Here is a 17,812-nt window from a genome sequence, read left to right as displayed (position 1 = left end):
GCAGTCTCTCCGCCGGCCGCGGCAAGCCTCCTCCAGGGCTGCCGGCACGGCCCTGCCGTCGTACCTCTCCTCTCCGCGCGGGCAGCCGACGGGTGCACAGCATCTCCCACCAGCCGGGCGCACGTCCCGCTCCGCGCAGCACCCGGCCACCGTGGGGCGGGGGGCACCCACGGGGACCCGGCCCCCCYGCGGCGGGCACAGGGCTCGGCCACGCGGGCTCACGGGGAGGGGAAGGCGAAGACCTCGCGGCACAGACACTGGCAGCAGCTGTAGAAGATGCAGAGGAGGAGGGTGGAGGGCACGAGGCTGACGAGCACGATGCCCAGGCTGTGGTGCTCGATGAGCAGGAGGTAGATGCCGAAGGGCAGGGAGCTGAAGTAGATGAGGCAGAGCATGCCCAGGATGAAGTGGGGCACGGCTTGCCACGTCCAGGAGCGGCACTTGCGCATGGGCCCGTGGCAGGGCAGCGCGCCCAGGCTGGCGGGGCGGTACAGCCGGATCATGTCCAGCACGCCCAGCCCCTCCGGCGGGGCCAAGTCCTCGGGCACCTCCAGGATGGTGATGACGAGGCAGTCGGAGCTGGGCGAGGGCTCCGCGAAGGGCTCCAGCACGCTGGGGCAGAGGATGACCTCCGGGGACAGGGACGCGCCCCGCTTCTTGGCCCGCTCGTGGTACGTCAGCACGGCCAGCACCTTGCTGTCGTCCTGCAGCCGCTGCACGTCCTCGCCGGGCACCGGCGTCTCCCGGCGGCAGAAGGGGCAGCTGAGCCGGCGGGGCGACGCGTCCCCCAGCGCCACCATCCTGCGCAGGCACTTGGCGCAGACGCGGTGGCCRCAGCTGAGCAGCTTGGGCTTGCGGGCTCGGGCATCGTAGCGGTGGTAGCAGATCTTGCACTCCAGCTCATGGGCTGTGAACACCAGCGGCTGAGAACTCTCCAGCTCGCCATCCTTGTGGGTCATGGTCTGCGCGGGGCTCRCGGCACGGGGGCCTGTCCGAGGAGGCCGGGCTGGGATGGGGACAGGGAAGCCCTCGTGAGTGGTGGCTCCACACGCAGGTCCCTGGGGCCCTGCCGGTGCCGCTGCCCCCCAGCAGGGACCGCGGCCGGGCCCCTTTGGCTCCGCGGCAGAGAGGGGCCGGGGGCAGCCGGGCGCAGGCAGAGCCCCCTCCGACCATGGGGCTGGTGCCGCCGGCACTGGGACGCGCCGCCCTCCGCAGCCGGCCAGTCCGGGCAAGAGGGAAAGGCCTTTCCCAGCAGGGTCCCGGGCTGGCACTGCCCCCGTCTCCGCGGGGCTGGGGGCCAGCCTGCATGCGGGGGCCGCTCCGCTCTGCACCGCGGGCCGCAGGGGAGGGGCCCGGGGTGGTGCCGCAGCCTCCTGCCTGCCCCAGCGTTCCCAGGACAGGGCCCGGCTCCGGACACCGCGCGCTGCTGATGGAGGGAGTGGGGGGACCCTGCCCTTCGGCCACCCCTCCCTCCCCACACCCCCGGGGCGAGAAGGCTCGCGACCCACCGCCCCATGCCCACGCCCGCCCGTACCTGCTGTCCACGCCGGGGCTCCTCGGTGGGATGCTGCGGGCGGGCGGGCGGCCAGTCCCCAGCCGTGCAGCCCCGGCGGGTTGGGCCGTGCCCCGGCCCGCGGGGCCGTAGGCGTTTGGCAGATGCTGGAGGCAGCCGGGGCGCCGGCGGTTGCGCGCGCCCCACGGAGAGGTGCGGGGCACGCTGCCCGGCGACGCTGCAGAGCCAGCCCAGACGCACTGAGGCTGCAAGCATCCGACGCGGCGTTGGCCTGGCAACGGGAAGGAGGAGGCGGATGCTTGGGCTCCGGCGGAGCCCAGCCTGGGCAGGGCTGCAGGCGCAGGGCCAGGCCCGCCCGGGCCCATGGGGCACAGCACGGGGACAGCGGGGTCCCCGGGGCTGCRGCAGGAGGACGCGGAGGCAGGTAGGTGCGGTTCCCTTGCAGCCCAGCTGCTCCTCTGCTCCGAGCAGCCCCCGAGGATGCCCCTTCCCTTCCCTGCCCGGGCATCTGCAGTCGGCGGTCCTGGGGCCCTGCAACCCTCTGGGCCCATGGGAGGGGGCTGCAGCAGAGCTGGGCTCCACAGGGCCCTCGCAGCACAGGCAGCCCCTCTCCCCTTCCCTGGGCAGACACGCTCAGCCCTGCCCTGGGAAGAGACGGCTCCTGCACGGCGCCAGAGAAGGGAAGCGGCTCCAGGGGTGAAACGCCCAGGCCAGATGGRGTCTGCACACCCACCCTGGAGCCTCAGCGGCTTCACCCCCAGCATCTGGGATTCCTGGGGCACGAAGCAGCACAAAGAAGCCAAGCTCTGCCGGCATGCACCAGCCTGGCCGCCGCTCCCGCCCCCTGCGCCCCCCTGAGCAGCCACAGCACCGAACACCGGCCACCGCAGAGCCCTCCCGTCACACACCCCTCCCCACGGCTGGTGCTCTGCCCAGCCGTGCCAAATCAGCCCCCGCCGGCGCACAGACCTCGCAAGGGTGGTTCTGGCAGCCCAGAAGGGCAGCAGCAGCAGTTCAGTAACCCCCGAGCTTTCCAGGGCTGAAGAAAGGCTGGCAGSACCAATTTCTCCCTCCACAAGGGCAGGGCAAACACTCCTACCGCTGCACCACCGAACAGGAGAGAGGCCGTGACCACCCATCACGTACAGCAGCGCTTGCTGGGAAAACAGTCTGGACACCATACAGCAAAGGGAGTCCCAGGARCAAGCTCGAGTTCACCAACCAAGTCCAGACCCTGCCAGGGGTTTCCAGCCTCTGCCTTCAGTGACACGGTCACATCTCGGTTGCTCATGGCCCCCTCGCTGCCCCCCTCATTATCCACGCTGGTTAACAAGAAAACAAGCTTTTCTCCATGCAGGGCTCTGCCTTATGTATCATGCATCCTGAACTGGTCAGAGAATTACTAATTCCTGACAAGCTTTTCAGTGGCAAGACAATGCTATTTTCAGCTTTGGTCTTCACAAGAGCAAACCATTTGGGCTGAAACATTCTGTGAGAGTCAGAGGCAGCGCTTAGCGAGGATAATTTTAGTTCAAGAGCTCAAAGTTGGGCAAGAGTTTTTAAGAACTTACCCCAGGGCTTTGCAATAGAAAGGGCTGGGGAGCAGGCAATGTCCAACTACCAGTGTGACCCAGGGGTTACATCTTGTCCTCCCCGGTCTTGCTCATACCTCCTCTTGACCATTCCCAGCTGGGGCCTTCCTCCATCACACCAACACTTTGCTAGCTGCCTGCACAGCCTTTYCTCTGCCCAGCCTCTCACAGTCATGTGCTCTTTGCTTTACCCTTATCTACAGGCTTATCTTGGCAATGTGCAGTTGCAGGCATTTCAGGAACTTCGTTGGCCGAGTGTCTTGGTGGGGAGCGTCACGTCCAATCTCGGCCTCAGCGACGATAAAGGGTGTCCAGGAATTGAAACAGTTCACTGTCAGCTGGTCTCACTGCCTGTTGGCTCACGAAACAGCGTAGTTCAGTCCTGCAACCAAAATCCTGCTTGATGTCTAGGCCATTCAACAGCCCCCTTGGCCCCCTCCACCCAAAACCAGCCCCTCTACAAGCAGTTGTTTTATACCCTTTGCTCCTCCAGAGCTAGAAACCTATTTACCTCCACTGCCTAGGGCTCAGGCCCCTGGGGTGGGTCCTGCACATTCCTTTCATTGCAAGACCAGACCTGTTCTGCCAGGTCTTCAAAGGGCTCATCTGCCCTTTTCCAAGTCTTGCTCTATTCAAGAAAGAGCTGCAAGAGATATCAGAGGTGTGGAGAAAAGGCCTCACAGGTGACTCTGAGGAACTTAAAGGGAGGAGCTGGAGATCGCATGGTTATAGCACCTGTAAAACCAGCAGGGGTCAACCCTGACACTCAATTTCTAAATGCATTTTTTGCTGTGTCTGGATAAATGAGGTACTTCCAGAGAGCCAGCCAAGCAGTGTGGCGTTACTTGGTCATGACATCATTTATGTGGCAATTATAAACTTAACAAGGTAATTACCCATCATCTAAGGGAGCAAAACAAAGCAGTCCTCATTCTTCAGTGACAGACAAACCAAGGAGCAAGTTTGTTGACACTTTCCAGCATTAGTGTGCATCTCTGGTCACCTGCACTTCAAGAACACCTACCTTGGCTCAAGATTATAATGAATAAAGGGGAAAAAACACTTTTAAAACAGCTTCTTTTGCTGCTGGAGTTACCGACTGTTCTGAGAATGTAATTAAAGGAGGTCAATGATCTCAAGGTCTCTTGTGAAAGTATCCCTAGAGAGCTGCAAAAATATTGGGACCAGCTGAATAGCCAAAGTGTGGGGCTAGGCCTGGCCTGTTTTGGGTTACTGCAGGGAAGCAATGGGATCAAGCATCAGTGATACTGTCTGGAGAGACTTTGAGAAACCATGTGCACAATGTTGAGCCAGGATTCAAGGTGCTTCCTTACCTTCCATTTTTTAACTAATAAACTTTGCAATCCATTTGACCTATGCTAAGACCTATACAGACAGAATTCAGTCTCACAAGGTTGCAAAACGATATAACTTCCAGGTAAAGCCAACTCACACAGGAATGGCTTTCCTTTGGACTGCAAGACCCACACTGGGAGGAGTGACTTTTACAAAACCTGTCAACCCGTTCAAAGGCAGAGAGGAGCTCTACGGTTTAAGTCAGGAAATTCCCAAAGCCCAGAAAAGCCACATCTTAGAACTGCAGGAGATTTGAACTCCCAGAACCATCCTCACCTCATTACAGCACCTATGTATGTAAGAGATGCGTGGTAGTAAATGATTCTTAAAGTCAACAGCCAGAGACAGAATTAGATCAATGGCTGGAAGCTGAACCAAGACAAATTCAGCTGGGGAAAGTCTGCATATCAAGAGAAAAGTGAATTAATTGCTAGAACAATTTATCTAGGCAAATGGTAGGTTCTATAGTACTTGCAGCTTTTATCAAGACAGAATGTCACAATGGCTCTACTCAGGCAGGTGTTAGGAACTGAATGCAGGAAAGCCTAGTAAAATTCTCTAACCAGTCAAATTGGTAATAATAATCATTCCCTTGCGGACACTTTTTTTATTACCTTTTTTAAACATCCTGGAAAAGCTATCCATATTTCCATTACCAGCATCTTTGTCTTTGTCATTCTACCTTTTAACTCTTAATGTTACGGATAAAATATTAAACATCCTAACTCAGTCTATCATTTTGTAGTTTTCTGTAATTCAAGCAATATGCCAGATATATTCAAAGTACAAGTTCTGCAAAATGACCATTTTCTACCATTCACCCAGAATGAGACAGAGGAGAGCTCAAGGTGAGACCACAGGCCCTTGGCTGGGCAGCGAAGGAAAGGCAGTGACACTAGGCAGAGCTGTATGCTGGTTTTTAATGTTCCTAAGAACTAGGAAACGGAAATCAAAAATAGACTTTGCTCTTCTTGATAAAAGTAATAAAATGGTTAGCGGTGTTAAATTAATCCTTACAAAACAAAACCCAAGGAGGTTAAATAAAGCCCAGAGGCTCCGCATAAAAACCACGACGACTACAAAACAGCTGCAAAGACGTCTTTACACACCAAAGAAACTCCTCTTCTCCACTCCTCTCCCATACGGTAAACAGCGTCGGCGAACACGGGACTCRTACATGTGGAAAAGAAACACGGATGCTATGGAAACAAACCCTGCAAGGAGCACAGTCGCCATGGACAGAACTATTTACACTATGGACACGGAGCTGTGCTGGTGCCAGTCCGGCCGGAGGAGCCCCCGGGCTCTGCCCGCTCTTCTCCTGCCAACGCAAGCCTTCGGCCGGCTGCCGGGACCCCTCTGGCCACGGCGCTACGCGCCACTCCGTCACGCTTGACATCCGTCCAGCCAGCCAGCCAGCCGTCTCTGTCCGTCCGTCCGTCCATCGGTCCGTCCTTCCACCCATGCACGCGTCCCAGCTCCGGCTGCCCTCCCTCCGCGCTCTAGTGGCGGAGGGGCCGCCTGCTCCTCCTGCCACGCTACATTCGGTTTCTCTGCCCTCCGGCGAGGGCAGCAGCCAGGCCTCCTCTCCCGGCTGGCGGCTGGGCGCTCCCCGGCACCGCTGCGCGGGGGCGGCGTGCAAGTTTGCAGAGGAAAGCAGGTGCTGCGGAGCTGCTTTGCAAGAGTCCCCCAGGCCGCTGCTTCGAAGCCAGCAGTCTCTCCGCCTGCCGCGGCAAGCCTCCTCCAGGGCCGCCGGCATGTCCCTGCTATCTCTCACCTCTGCACATTAGTTGGGATTAGTCTCCCGACTGCTGCTTTGCTCTCGGCCCAGCTCCCGCTCTTTGTCTGCTGTGGAGGAGGAGGAGGATGAGGACGAGGATGATGATGAGGAACTCGAGGAACTAAGGGTCCGGCCTGAATGCTTGTAGGCTGCAACAAGCTCCTGCAGCCGTTCTGGTGTAGGCTCCCACTTGGAAAAACCTGCACTGTTCTGCAGGAAGAGGACGGCAGTGTTGTGCACAGCCTTGTAGTACATCTCCTCTCTGCAAGGGAAGACGACAGGCACTCAGCATCTCCCCGTGCCCCACCTGCCAAGGATCCACACAACTACCCACACATACACTTCCTATTACCTCCCCCATCTCTTCCTGTGCGTAGTTTTTAGGAAGAGTATTCTTTGTCCCTTTTCCTCATAATTATGAGGGAAAGGGCAGAGTGTCAGGCATTTCTCAGTAAAAACAGAGGCCTGCTAAGTTTTACAGAAGGAGCACTGATGCTGCCTAGCCACGCAGCTCTCCCCCAGCACGTGCACCAGGGACACTGCTGTCTCCAAACGAGGCGAGTCAGTAAGGTAATGCATTTCAGGCCAATGGGAAGCAGGTACAGAGAACTTGGTATTTAAGTACTTGTTGCTCTCAGCAGACCAACGGCCAGCTTGCCCTACAGAGGACAAAGGCCCTGACTGCCCCTTGCTTCTACTTCCTCTTAAGTGATACAGAACCGGTGAGGCACTGTGGCATTTGGCAGCCCAGGAAACAACTGTTATTGGCAGTGGCTCACCAGATTAGAGTTGACAGAGGAACACAGATGACAACCACAGCACCACATGGTATAAACAGTTCAAACCGGACTTGTACCCAAGGAATACACCACTCACAAGCTTTTTAATTAGTGAAATACTCAGTAGTCATTAAACAAATATAGAAATCCACAACACACTATAGGCTTGTCTTAAAAGGATTGATTACGAACAGGATGATTACGGACAACATTTTTCCTTGTCTGTTCTATACTTCCCATTGATTTCAACTTGGCATAGGATATTCCTGTCATATGGCTTTTTAAGGTGCAGCTCATCAAAAGCACATTCCTAGAAGGACCATTATGCTCAGAACTCAAGAGAAAGGCCTACTTTTTGCAGATGTGCTGAGACCCGCTGCGGTATTCGTGATCAAAGGCTGGCAGGATGAGCTGGTGCCGCTTGAACTTGCTCTGTTCCATGCGGGTCAGGGCTGGTGTAGGAGGGTCCCTCCACTCAGGGATGAAGACAATAAAGGAGAGGGGCTCACTGGAACTCTCCAGCAGTTTCTAAGCCAACAAGAAAATGAACTATCTTAGCCTGGGCTGAGCAGTGACATGCCTAATGAGTTCTATGAAAACGACACATTTCTGCTTCCAGAACAGCACAGCAGCAATCACAGTCTTTTGCCTACTGAATTACAACCCTACTGTGAGGATGTAGGAGCAGTGGAGAGAAGGGGAATGATTGCACAGCTTTATTCAGAACAACAACACAGGTGAGTGAACATACCTCAAAATGAGATACCATGGCATCCATCAGCTCCTCACAGAATGGAGGATTTGCCTCAAAAGAGCCACTTATAGGGAAGAAATCCAGGCACGGGCTGGAAGAAAAAGGCAAAGATTCCAATCAGAGAAGCTAGGATTCTAATAGTAACATCTTAAAAAGCATCCACATCCTTAGAAGAGACAGTCGTACTCCCAGAAAGCCTGAATTCCCAGCAGTACGGGGCCTGCCATTTCCCAACAGCACAATTGGTCACCAGGGACATACTCCATCTGTAGTCACTGAAGGCTGACTGCTGACTCAAGCTGAATGCTTGAGGGCCCAGTTCTCCCTTTCTTGAGAACAAGGGCAAACACTGACAGACCTATAAATCGCATCACATCAAAGATCAGATCCCCTCTACCTAGACTAATGGCACACTCCTGATTGTTTCATAGACAATCTATGTCCACTCACTGCTTTCAAGCAGGCTTAAAGCATGCATCCTTTTGAGTGGACATCACACTACCAGCTACCACCTCTGAACTCACAGACACGTCAGCCTATCTTGAGCCATTTACATTGCACACACACACATGCACCCACACAGATACATGGCAAGGACACCGTAACGTAAGACTCACCCCCTGGATCCAAAATACCCGTCTGTATCCAAGAAGGCCGAACAGTACTGTTTAAAATAGCAATTCAGGGGCGAGGCAAAGCATTCAAAACTCACTCCAAAGAGCTTGTGGAGGGCCTCGAAGACATGCACGGGAAGTGCCCCCTGCAGGCCAGTTCCTTCATACAGACCAACACCGAACATCATCTGAGGAGAGCAAACCCTGGTGAGCGATGCCTGCTGTGTTCCTGCTGCTCCCTTCACTGAACACGGACCCAGGGCCACACGTCCATGCACCCACTCCTCTAGGTATGCAGGGCCCCCTCTTCCTTTCTCAAATTCATGTAGGTCCCCTGCATGTACCCAAGAATGCTCTTTAGATACTTCATCCAAATCAGGCCCCACAAACCAACTGCCAACTTTCACATATACCTCCCCATGAACCTTCGGTTCGGCCGCAGAACAACACAAATCCAAACTATGGAAGGTTTCTTTCATAAAAGTTTATCTTTATCCCCACTGAGGTCTTCTGTCAAGACCACAATTGCTCCCCAGACTGGAATCCCATCTCAAAACACCAGCAGCAGACAATGGACCTTGTTTAAGCCCTATTTTGCATCAGGCTCCCAGAATCATGGGTCTCTCAGAGCACTGACAGTAAGTTCAGTTTCTCAATATTACTAGAGCTTCCTGATACATAACAACCATGATGAGACCAGTACCTGATATCGACGGAGAAGGCACCAAACCCTGGGCAGAAACTTTTCAAAGCCAGAGTCGTCAATGCAACTGTACCGATAGAGAAGCCACTGGAAGAGAAAGCCCAGCCATTAAAAATGAAGAAAATCAACAAAGATAAGACTGACATTGCCCAGTCAGTATGCAAACACATTATGACATGGGGAGAGACACTGATGAACAAAAGGAGAAGGCAGAGCTCTGCATGAAGGCTTTCTAGCACATCTGCTTTTACTGTGTGGGCAAACTGCAAGCTATTTACCAGCATGAAGGTATGTAACACCTCAGCATGGCTCTCAGCAAGGCCTGCCTTGCTGTGGATATGACCATTCTTGCAGCACAGTATGCATCAAAGTATACACACGACACCTCTCAAGTATTCCCAGCAGAAGCCTTCCTGTGACTCAGGTGGAAGTCCTGATTTCTGCTGCTATTAGGGCAGTATCTAACAGCCTCCACCAGGTCAGCACTCCATCCCACTCCACCGTCCCTTCTCTCAAAGGAAAAGGAGAAACAAAACCCCTTATCGAAGAGCAATTTGTGACAATGCAGTCATGCAGGACTGGCAGTCAGCCCTTACCAGCTTGCTGAAGTAATTCCGGCTCACTTTCACCATTTCCCCCTTGTACCGCACACACGCCACATTGTTTTCCATGTGCATTTCCACACTGGGGAGTGGTGGAGAGGGGATGGCCAGTCTCACTGGGTAACAATAAACAAGCCTGTCCTGGACTTCAGGAGCTTCTATCTCAGCTACGGATAATAAAAAAAAAATGCAGCCCATTACAATATGAGCAAGATCCCCCTTTCATCTCAAAACATGCAGTGATAGGGCTAAGGCTGAAAAGCGGAGTGGTTCCTGCAAAAACACAGTGGTGGTCTCTTCATACATTGTGTAGGCAGCTACCTAGGTTCAGAGCCGATTTCCCAAATTAATTCCATGACCCACTACCAGAGCACAGAAGGGATTCATTTCACAGTATTTCTCTATCTGTAATACAGCAGGCCTGTAAACGGCACCATTTCAGCATCTTGAGCCATGTTCCACATGGGTAAATTGCTTTCGTGGTAGCTGTTGTTTCAGTTTGCCCCAAATTCAGAGAACAATAAACATTCCCAGGTAGCGAAGTGCAGGAGGAAAAGGAATCTTTCTGCCACCTTGTGGTTACCCATCTCAGATAGTAGCTTAGCCTCAACTTCAGCAGAAACAAGAGAGCTCACAGGAAAGATCAGTAGGAAGGAATCTTGGACATGGGTGGGAAGATAGGCAGCAAAAGCAAGCAGCAAAAGGCAGACACAAGGATCTGGAGGGAGCTGTCTGACAAAAGCAAGGATCCAAAAGAGAAAAGGACTAAAGAATGGTGGAGGCAGAAGTATGGATATAAACTGGGAAGAATGAACACACAGAAAAGTTCAAGGAACATGAATCCTCTGCAAGGAGAGGAAAAAGAGTGCATAGCGATCCACTGGGATGCACAGGAGTGCAGAAGGTGCTCAGAGACCAAGAAACGTGGCAGAGGAGAGTATAGGGAGGACAGAGTGCTTGGCATTAGGAAAGGGAGTGGTGCTATCCCCAGGAATTCCTAAAGAAGCAGAGCAAGACAGTGTAGTGCAGGGAAATGAACTAATGCCCTGTTCAGTGTGTTCAGCCCCTAGGAAGCTACTTAATCCTGACAAAGTATACATTTAAGATATTTGATATTACAGCTGATAATGGTACCTGATGGAAAATGGCCTTCCCACTGCAAATGCACTGTGTGAGTCTGCCAGCTGAGAACCATGCCAGACTGGGTATTTCTGACTCAATTAAATGCAACCCTGTGGATTCAGAGCAGCCCTCCCAACAGATAATTCTGTTTGAAAGGGGGCAGGCCAGAGTGCATTGCCTTTACAGTGGTGTCACACGCTGTACTCCTATGACTTTTCAGAGTTTACTGCGTACCAGATATATTGTTCTCTTTGAGGATGGCAAGATGCTTCTCCCGGATTCGCTTGACGTATTCGAGGGATATGTAGTAAATCTTACTGCAGATGCCTTCAACAGAGTCCTTTGCTGCAGCAGACACATGGGGCCCACACTGTTTGCGCAAGTGCTCCAGGCGGTCCTGCAGAATCAGAAAATCCCTTACACAACCCACAACCAGATTCCCTTGAGGTATGCAGAGCCTTCACTTCCATTTCACAGATCAAAGAAAAGCAATCACAGCCTTCTCAAGAAGGACCTTTTCCTGGCCCTAAATGCCCCCCATCCTTTCCTAGGCTCGCTGTCCTCAGCTGCACAAAAACAGGGATACAGACCATGTAGTCCTCCTTAGAGGCAGAGTGGTCCCGTCGCAGCCAGCTGAAGGTGTCCTCTACATTCCATTTCACCACTTTTCTGCTGTCTGGTGATGCACTCCTGCACGCAATGGAGAAGTGAAATTTTACCCACAGCTGTGTGGCAATGTATTCTATCCCACCACAACACTTTTCTATTAGTGGGGGAAAACAGCTGCCAACACTTCCTCAAGGCCCTACCCTGTCACTCCCATCCAGGCCTCCTGTGGAAAGTGTTCCCAGACATTTGTGTGACTAGGGACTGCCATGTTCTCTCCGAAACACAGTGTAGCTGGCTGCTGTCCTTTCTGCAACAGGAGAGGCGGATAAAGGATTTATCTAACAGGGAAATGGTCCATTTTGCTCTTGCCTCTCTTTTTCAAATGCAGCCACCGTTAGGAATTTGTGACTGTGAGAAAGCTACCCTGTTAACAAGCTTTGTATTGTTTAAACAAGGCTATCTTCCTCAATTCAGTCCTGTGGCAGAACTCTTGAGAAAAATTATACATGGTATAATAAAATACCACTTTAAATTGGTTGCCCTTTAATAGCACTGACTGTCCAACCACCCTTGTAATATGTCAGGGACAAAAAACATAAGGCAGCATTCCATGTTCAGTATTTCACAGATTCTTACTTGTCTGCCTAAACATTCAGCTTCCCAATGTTTGATCTTACTGTAAAATCATTACCAAAAGATGCCTCCAGCATTGCTGTTTTTCTTCAGTATGTTCCTAGCCTTTTATTAACTCACTAAGAAGATGACCAATGCTGAATAAGGTGGGATACAGCAGCCCCTTCTAAAAATTCCTGTAAACTTCTTCTGTTTTTTAAAAGTGATAGAACTGTAAAACTCTTACCTGGATTCAATAAGCCGTTTTGCAGCCTCAGCATACTTGAAGAGCAGTCTCTTGGCTTCCTCACGGAACTTGATTCTGGATAACCTGAAATAAGTATAAATTCATAGGCATCAATTTCACAGTTGCCATAAAGGCATGGAGGCCCAGTCCAGCTCCCACATTTTACATCAATAGCACCCTACCACTTTATCAAGTAAGACACAAAAGCACGGAATGTCAGATAAATCACTGGATTGGTCCAAGACAAAAAGCACAGGAAGGTGCCTTCTGTGAACCATACCTGATAGGAATGTCATTCATGATTTCTCTAAACATGGAGGGAGAAACTACTGGCTCACAGTCACTCGGTAACAGAGGATCTGTCCCTTTGTCAACGACCTTCCGCTCCAACATCCAGCGATTAAAGGACTCCCTTGGGGGGTCAATTCCTGGAAAAGCACAGAAAAAGGGTCTAATTAATATGGTAGCATTAAAGTGATGCCCAGAAGCTCTGATAAGGATCATCACACCAGAAGTCTGCTTAATGAATTTACAACCCTAAAACAATGTCACAGAGAGTATAACCACAACCATGACAAAAACAGGTGATCACAGGGAAAAGAGACAGACATAAACCAGAAGGAAGAGCATCACAGTGCTGCAGAGTTGAGAAGACAAATAAGGGGAGACCAGCAAAAATTTACCTTCTCGCTGTTGGCAGAGCTCACGATAATGCTGCCGCAGCTTGAGAATAAGTTGGGATCGAAGCAGCTCCACCTCAGGGTGTGGAGACAGCACTTCAGATGGTGCCCTCTGCTTAATCACTGCATTTGTCTGAATATCCAGGTCCCAGTATACTCTAAGGCAGAAGTAAATGTCATCAGAATGGCCAGATCATTAGCTAATTATCAAATGTCACTTTTGAAGATATCTCCTTGAGCTGTTTATAAGCCAGGAGATTGAACTATCAGGACTCCACCCTCCCTGCAAAGACAGTAGGGGAGGTGTTATATCCTTCAAGTTCTTCTTCAAAGACATTTGAAAAACCAGCTGTCTCCAATCTACTACCAAGAAAAGAACAGAAGACAAACAGAGACAACTCACTCTGTTGGTCGTAAAAGAGCTGCCTGCTGTTTATCTTCAGGTGAAACACACCATGCCTTCAGAACAGAGGTTCCTGGAATACTGGGAGAGCTGGGGACTGACTGAGCAGCTGGGTTCCCTGGAACATCCACCTGAGAGTGAAAAATATGAATTACTACATCACAAAGAAAGGTAAACATGAAGCAAGCCCAGCATGCCTAATAATCCTTTAGCAGCACATTGCTCAGTATACCCAATGAATTGCTAGAGTATGTTTTGCCTGCTAGCAGAATAAGTTAATGTGGACATGCAAGCTACCACATTTCTCAGTCATAATCTGTTCTCTAGCAACTCTCATACTCCACCTCAGGCTGTAAGAGAGAAATGGTAACTTGGCAGGAGCTGAGTCTGATTCTGCTCTTCTATTTTCTGAATGTCAGTTGTCACAGTCTGAGTAATGCTAGGATGGCCTGACCTTGCACAGTTCAAAAAAATAGGTCCAAGCTCCAAGCCCTCTAGGTTTGTTTGAACAATGCCCTTAATCTTATTAGTTTCATAAAACCAGACCCACCTTAGGCTTTTTTGTACTGTTGCCACTGGGTGGAACCTCCTCAGAGAATCTCCTCTTCCTTTGCTTGCTCTCCACAGAGGTCTCCATCATTCCACCTTCCAGTGGCATAGGAGCCGCATTCAATCCCAGAGGGTCTGACTAAGAGGGTCCAAAACACGGTACTCATTAGCTCATCAACTCCCACTGCAGAGTCCCAAATGAAGGCAATAAGCCTTCTTATCTTTCCATTTCACTGCCCCAGGCTCCTAAGTAGATGTAAATAAGGACATTAATGTTGACAACTGTGGAAAGTTACAGAATTCTCTTATAGACGTCTGCCTGTAGGTTTGTTTTGTTTTTTAAAAAAAAACTTAGATGCAAAACAAATGCAACAAACTCCCCCAGGTTGAGTATTCTTTGAGCAGTGCAGCACTACATCTGGAACACTGCTACCTGGGTGTGCATCTGCATAAGGAATGTTTCATCAGAACCAAGTCAGCCTCTGGATTCAGAGAGGAGTTTGAAAGTACAGAAGACCCCCCCCACATGCATAATCTCAAATCTACAAGAGCGCAGCATCAGCCCCTGCAGATTATCCCAGCAGTAGCATAGCCCCTTGTGATAGCTGCTTACTTACAATGACATCGTGCTGTCCCAGAACAGGCATTTCCCACAAAGACTGGTTAGTGAAGCGATTGAAGTAGTAAGGGCGATTCTCCCGCTTGCTCCAGCACTTCTCCCAGCCAGCCTGCACCAGCTCATCTGAGAAGACAGTAAGACAGTCAGGACAAGACTGGTCCTGAATAACAGCCCTGCTTTTCATGTCCCCATTATTATCACAGCACACTCCGAATTATGCGTTATTCCTAAATTTGCTTGGTGGCCCCCCGTTTCACCACCTTYGCCCTGCTACCCGAGTCCTTCAGAACTCCATACTGGGCCTTCTCAAAAGCAGAACCGGTACCTGGGAGATCCTGCACCAATCGCATCGGTTTAGGGGAGCTGGGCTGGTTCTGGTTGGAGGTGCCAGGTGAGTGACTCATTAGAGATGCTTCCTCCGCAGGGCTTCCGTGATTCTCATTGGCCATTTCTCAGCAACTGCACTAGAGAAAACACACATAAAATCTGTGTTACAACAGGAAAAATTCTAGATCCAGTTGGCCCACTCGGCTATAACAGTAAAAGTTCATTCTGACAATAAAATAGGACTTGAACCAGTACATACARAACAGCACCTGAGTCCTGAAAATACCTGTTTGCTAACCTAGATACAAACTAGCTAAGAGGAATGCTGAGCTTTAAACAGCACAAACCAGGGAGATCAGTTTGCCAGCGCTCAAAATACACAGTTTTTAGCTAGACCGCTCCTAAGAGAGCAGTGTTTGATCCCATACATCCAGACCGAGAGCATAAATAATGCAATTCTCAGAATACACTCTGAACATGTACCGCCCTCTACCACATTCATAATATTAGCTGCATCTGTTACTCTTAGAGGTGGTTTACATCAATATTTACAGACACATAACTTCACATAATCGAATCAAAAGGCATTTATTAAAAAAATTCTGCTATATAAAATAGCTCCASTGCCCCTCTAATAATAATTTCTGTGGTTCAGAGAACCACAGGCTAGGAGTCAGGAAATCCTGGATTTTATTCCTCTGTCTGTCCCAGGCCAACTGTAATGTCTCAGCCAGATTATTTGAGCTCTTAGTACTTTTTCATCAGCATAACAACAGTTATGCAAAAGAAAGTCAGTTGAAACAGTAAAGCTCTATTTAATCATCATTAACTGTTGCCAGCTGGAGAAAAACAGACAGGCTTTTCCTCTCTTAGTCACCCTTCTTCCCCCCAGGGAAGTTACTGAAACACCACTGCTGAGTCAAGCGCTACAGATTGCTCCTCTCTGACAGCCCTAAATGCACTGGCAATGAACTGGGGGGGAAAACAAGGCTTTTTGAAGAATTACTATCTATTTCAGTTACTTAACTCTATTCAAGCCTTTGGAAGCACCCTACACAACAAAGTTCGGCAGCAGAAGCACAATCTTGTCTTTAAGTTTTTTAATGTGGTYGAATAACATAATAGCCCTAACAGTAGGCTCCCTTGCACTTCATTTCTTAAGTTAAAACTCTGGTTTGGATTGCATACTAAATTAATTTGGGTTTATTCATTCTTGCTCCCCTCCCTGTCCATAAGAAACATCACTGGCCATTTCAAAAGAGCAGAACGGTAGGAGATGTTAAATCAAGAATTAGATGTTAGATCAAGAATTAGCAGGCACTAGCTAAGTCATCAATAATATCGATTGTGAAATTAGTGTGATGTGGGCCAGGACTGGGGAACACTTGGTCCTTCTAACATTTCAGAAGATGTTTCAGAGGCCTGCTTTCCATCCTTCTCCCAGGGGTAAGCAAGGGAAGGTGTGGAACACTGCAGAAACCTGGAGTTACAGCCTCTGTTCAGAACGAGGCAGATGACAGTATTTAAGCCCACAGGTGAAAGCATCTGCTACAAAGACCATACTAATGCAATCATGTACATTTAATCACCTCAGCAGCTGAGAATGTTGCGTAACATACGTTTACTCATACTTTCTCCTGAACTCTAACCCCACTGTGACCTCTATAATCATTTTAGCTAGCTGCCACAGAGGTAGCAAAGTTAGCCCAGCCACCTTGAAGAAACAAGGCAGCAGGTCAGACTCACTTTATGGTCATTCAGTGCGAGAAACCACGAGTCCAAGAGGTCCTAGTCATGAACTTCATTATGTATTTCCTAAGACAGTAACTGTTTAAGTGTTTCATCCTTCCTCCTTAAAAACACATATTTACACGTGCAGTTGCTTACGTGTCTCATAGGTTATACAGACATTATATAATGAATTGGTATACACTCAGGGGACCATACCTCCCAAAGTGAACCAAGTATGCATTTCAGGAAGTTACAGGTAGTGCCRGGTATCAGGAACTTCCTAGACTGGGTAGGGCACACTGTGTGCAATAACTTGCCAGTGTTTTTCACCACTGATAGCTCAGAACAACTGTGAAATAGGGTGGGTATTTTTGCTTTCTCCCATTTGTGGATAAACTAAAGTGGAAGAAGTGAGAAACTTTATCACATTATCAGTGTTGATGAACATTAAATCCAGGTATTCATAAACTCTGGGAAAAGAAAAAAGCTAACTAACAGGAACTTCTGATAGAAGCAACTCTACTTGTATGTCACCAGTATTGGGACTTAAGACAGTGAAAGGGATTGAGAGTAAGCATTTTATGGTAATTATGGTATTGTTTTTATACACCACGGTGATGCATACAGTACTTAACAGACATAGTAGAGCACTGTCCCTGCCCAGAGAGCTTACAACCTAGGAGCAGCAGACAACCAGAGAGACCACAGCCAGGTGGAAAAGACACAAAGTAAAGAAGTACAGCAAACAGGATCATTATGTGTTTCCATTTTGTCAAAGTAGGATTTTACATGAGACAACAGCAGATGCAGACAAAAGAAAGCAGTGACAGCCCCGTGGGACACGGCACGGTTCCCCCTCATTCCAGAGCCAAGGCTGCTTCGTTAGGCTGGAAAACAGACCAGTGCCTCATGCCATCAGCGCGTCTCCCTTTCCTGAGGGCCAGTCTCTGCGCCCGGCTAGGCGAGCCCAGGGCTCCCGAGGCGGCACGCACACGTGCGGAGAGCGCGGCGGGGACCCGGGGGCCGTGTCAGCCGAGGGAAAACATGCTGCCGGGCAGCGCGGCGGCGGCTCCCGCGCCTGCCCTCCCGAAGGTGGCGGCGGGACGGAGCTCCTAGGCGCGGCAGGCCGGCACCGGCGGGCAGCYACGGGCGCCGGGGCCGAGCGAGTGCGGAGCGGAGGCGGCGGCGGCGGTCCCCAGCCCGGCGGCACCTCTGCAGGC

General features: G+C 50.7%; 2 protein-coding genes across 3 annotated transcripts; both read right to left on the bottom strand.

The window, feature by feature from the left end:
- Positions 1-6: 6 nt before the first annotated feature.
- LOC112974519 (E3 ubiquitin-protein ligase RNF182-like) lies at positions 7-5,659 on the bottom strand. 2 transcript variants are annotated; one of them, XM_026083602.1, is made up of 3 exons: positions 5,571-5,659; positions 1,535-3,487; positions 7-1,006 (listed from the first exon to the last, which is right to left on the bottom strand). In XM_026083602.1, the coding sequence occupies exons 2-3, from the start codon at positions 2,019-2,021 to the stop codon at positions 219-221; spliced, it is 1,275 nt and encodes a 424-aa protein (XP_025939387.1). In that variant the 5' UTR covers positions 2,022-3,487; positions 5,571-5,659; the 3' UTR covers positions 7-218. The 2 variants fall into 2 exon arrangements, with proteins under 2 accessions (XP_025939387.1, XP_025939474.1); XM_026083689.1 differs by having other exon boundaries at positions 2,483-3,487.
- Positions 5,362-17,710, bottom strand: PCIF1 (PDX1 C-terminal inhibiting factor 1). Its single transcript, XM_026082515.1, has 16 exons — positions 17,493-17,710; positions 14,860-14,998; positions 14,533-14,657; positions 13,917-14,054; positions 13,367-13,497; positions 12,967-13,121; positions 12,564-12,711; positions 12,284-12,367; positions 11,406-11,505; positions 11,050-11,212; positions 9,688-9,860; positions 9,092-9,178; positions 8,392-8,576; positions 7,772-7,865; positions 7,373-7,548; positions 5,362-6,503 (listed from the first exon to the last, which is right to left on the bottom strand). The coding sequence occupies exons 2-16, from the start codon at positions 14,981-14,983 to the stop codon at positions 6,248-6,250; spliced, it is 2,139 nt and encodes a 712-aa protein (XP_025938300.1). The 5' UTR covers positions 14,984-14,998; positions 17,493-17,710; the 3' UTR covers positions 5,362-6,247.
- Between the last annotated feature and the right edge of the window lie 102 nt (positions 17,711-17,812).

The sequence above is a fragment of the Apteryx rowi genome, unplaced genomic scaffold (genome assembly GCF_003343035.1).
Source record: "Apteryx rowi isolate R43461 unplaced genomic scaffold, aptRow1 scaffold_0, whole genome shotgun sequence".
Taxonomy (NCBI): domain Eukaryota; kingdom Metazoa; phylum Chordata; class Aves; order Apterygiformes; family Apterygidae; genus Apteryx; species Apteryx rowi.
This window is presented reverse-complemented; position numbering and strand designations above follow the sequence as displayed.

Bases quoted from the DNA above. Each gene is read 5' to 3' on its own strand.
- PCIF1 (XM_026082515.1), bottom strand. From the start codon at position 14,983: ATGGCCAATGAGAATCACGGAAGCCCTGCGGAGGAAGCATCTCTAATG. The intron at 8,577-9,091 runs GTACTGGTCTCA...TGCTCTCCTCAG, and splicing joins GCCTTCTCCGTCGATATCAG to ATGATGTTCGGTGTTGGTCT. The intron at 6,504-7,372 runs GTAGGCCTTTCT...CTTCCCTTGCAG, and splicing joins TCTCAGCACATCTGCAAAAA to AGAGGAGATGTACTACAAGG.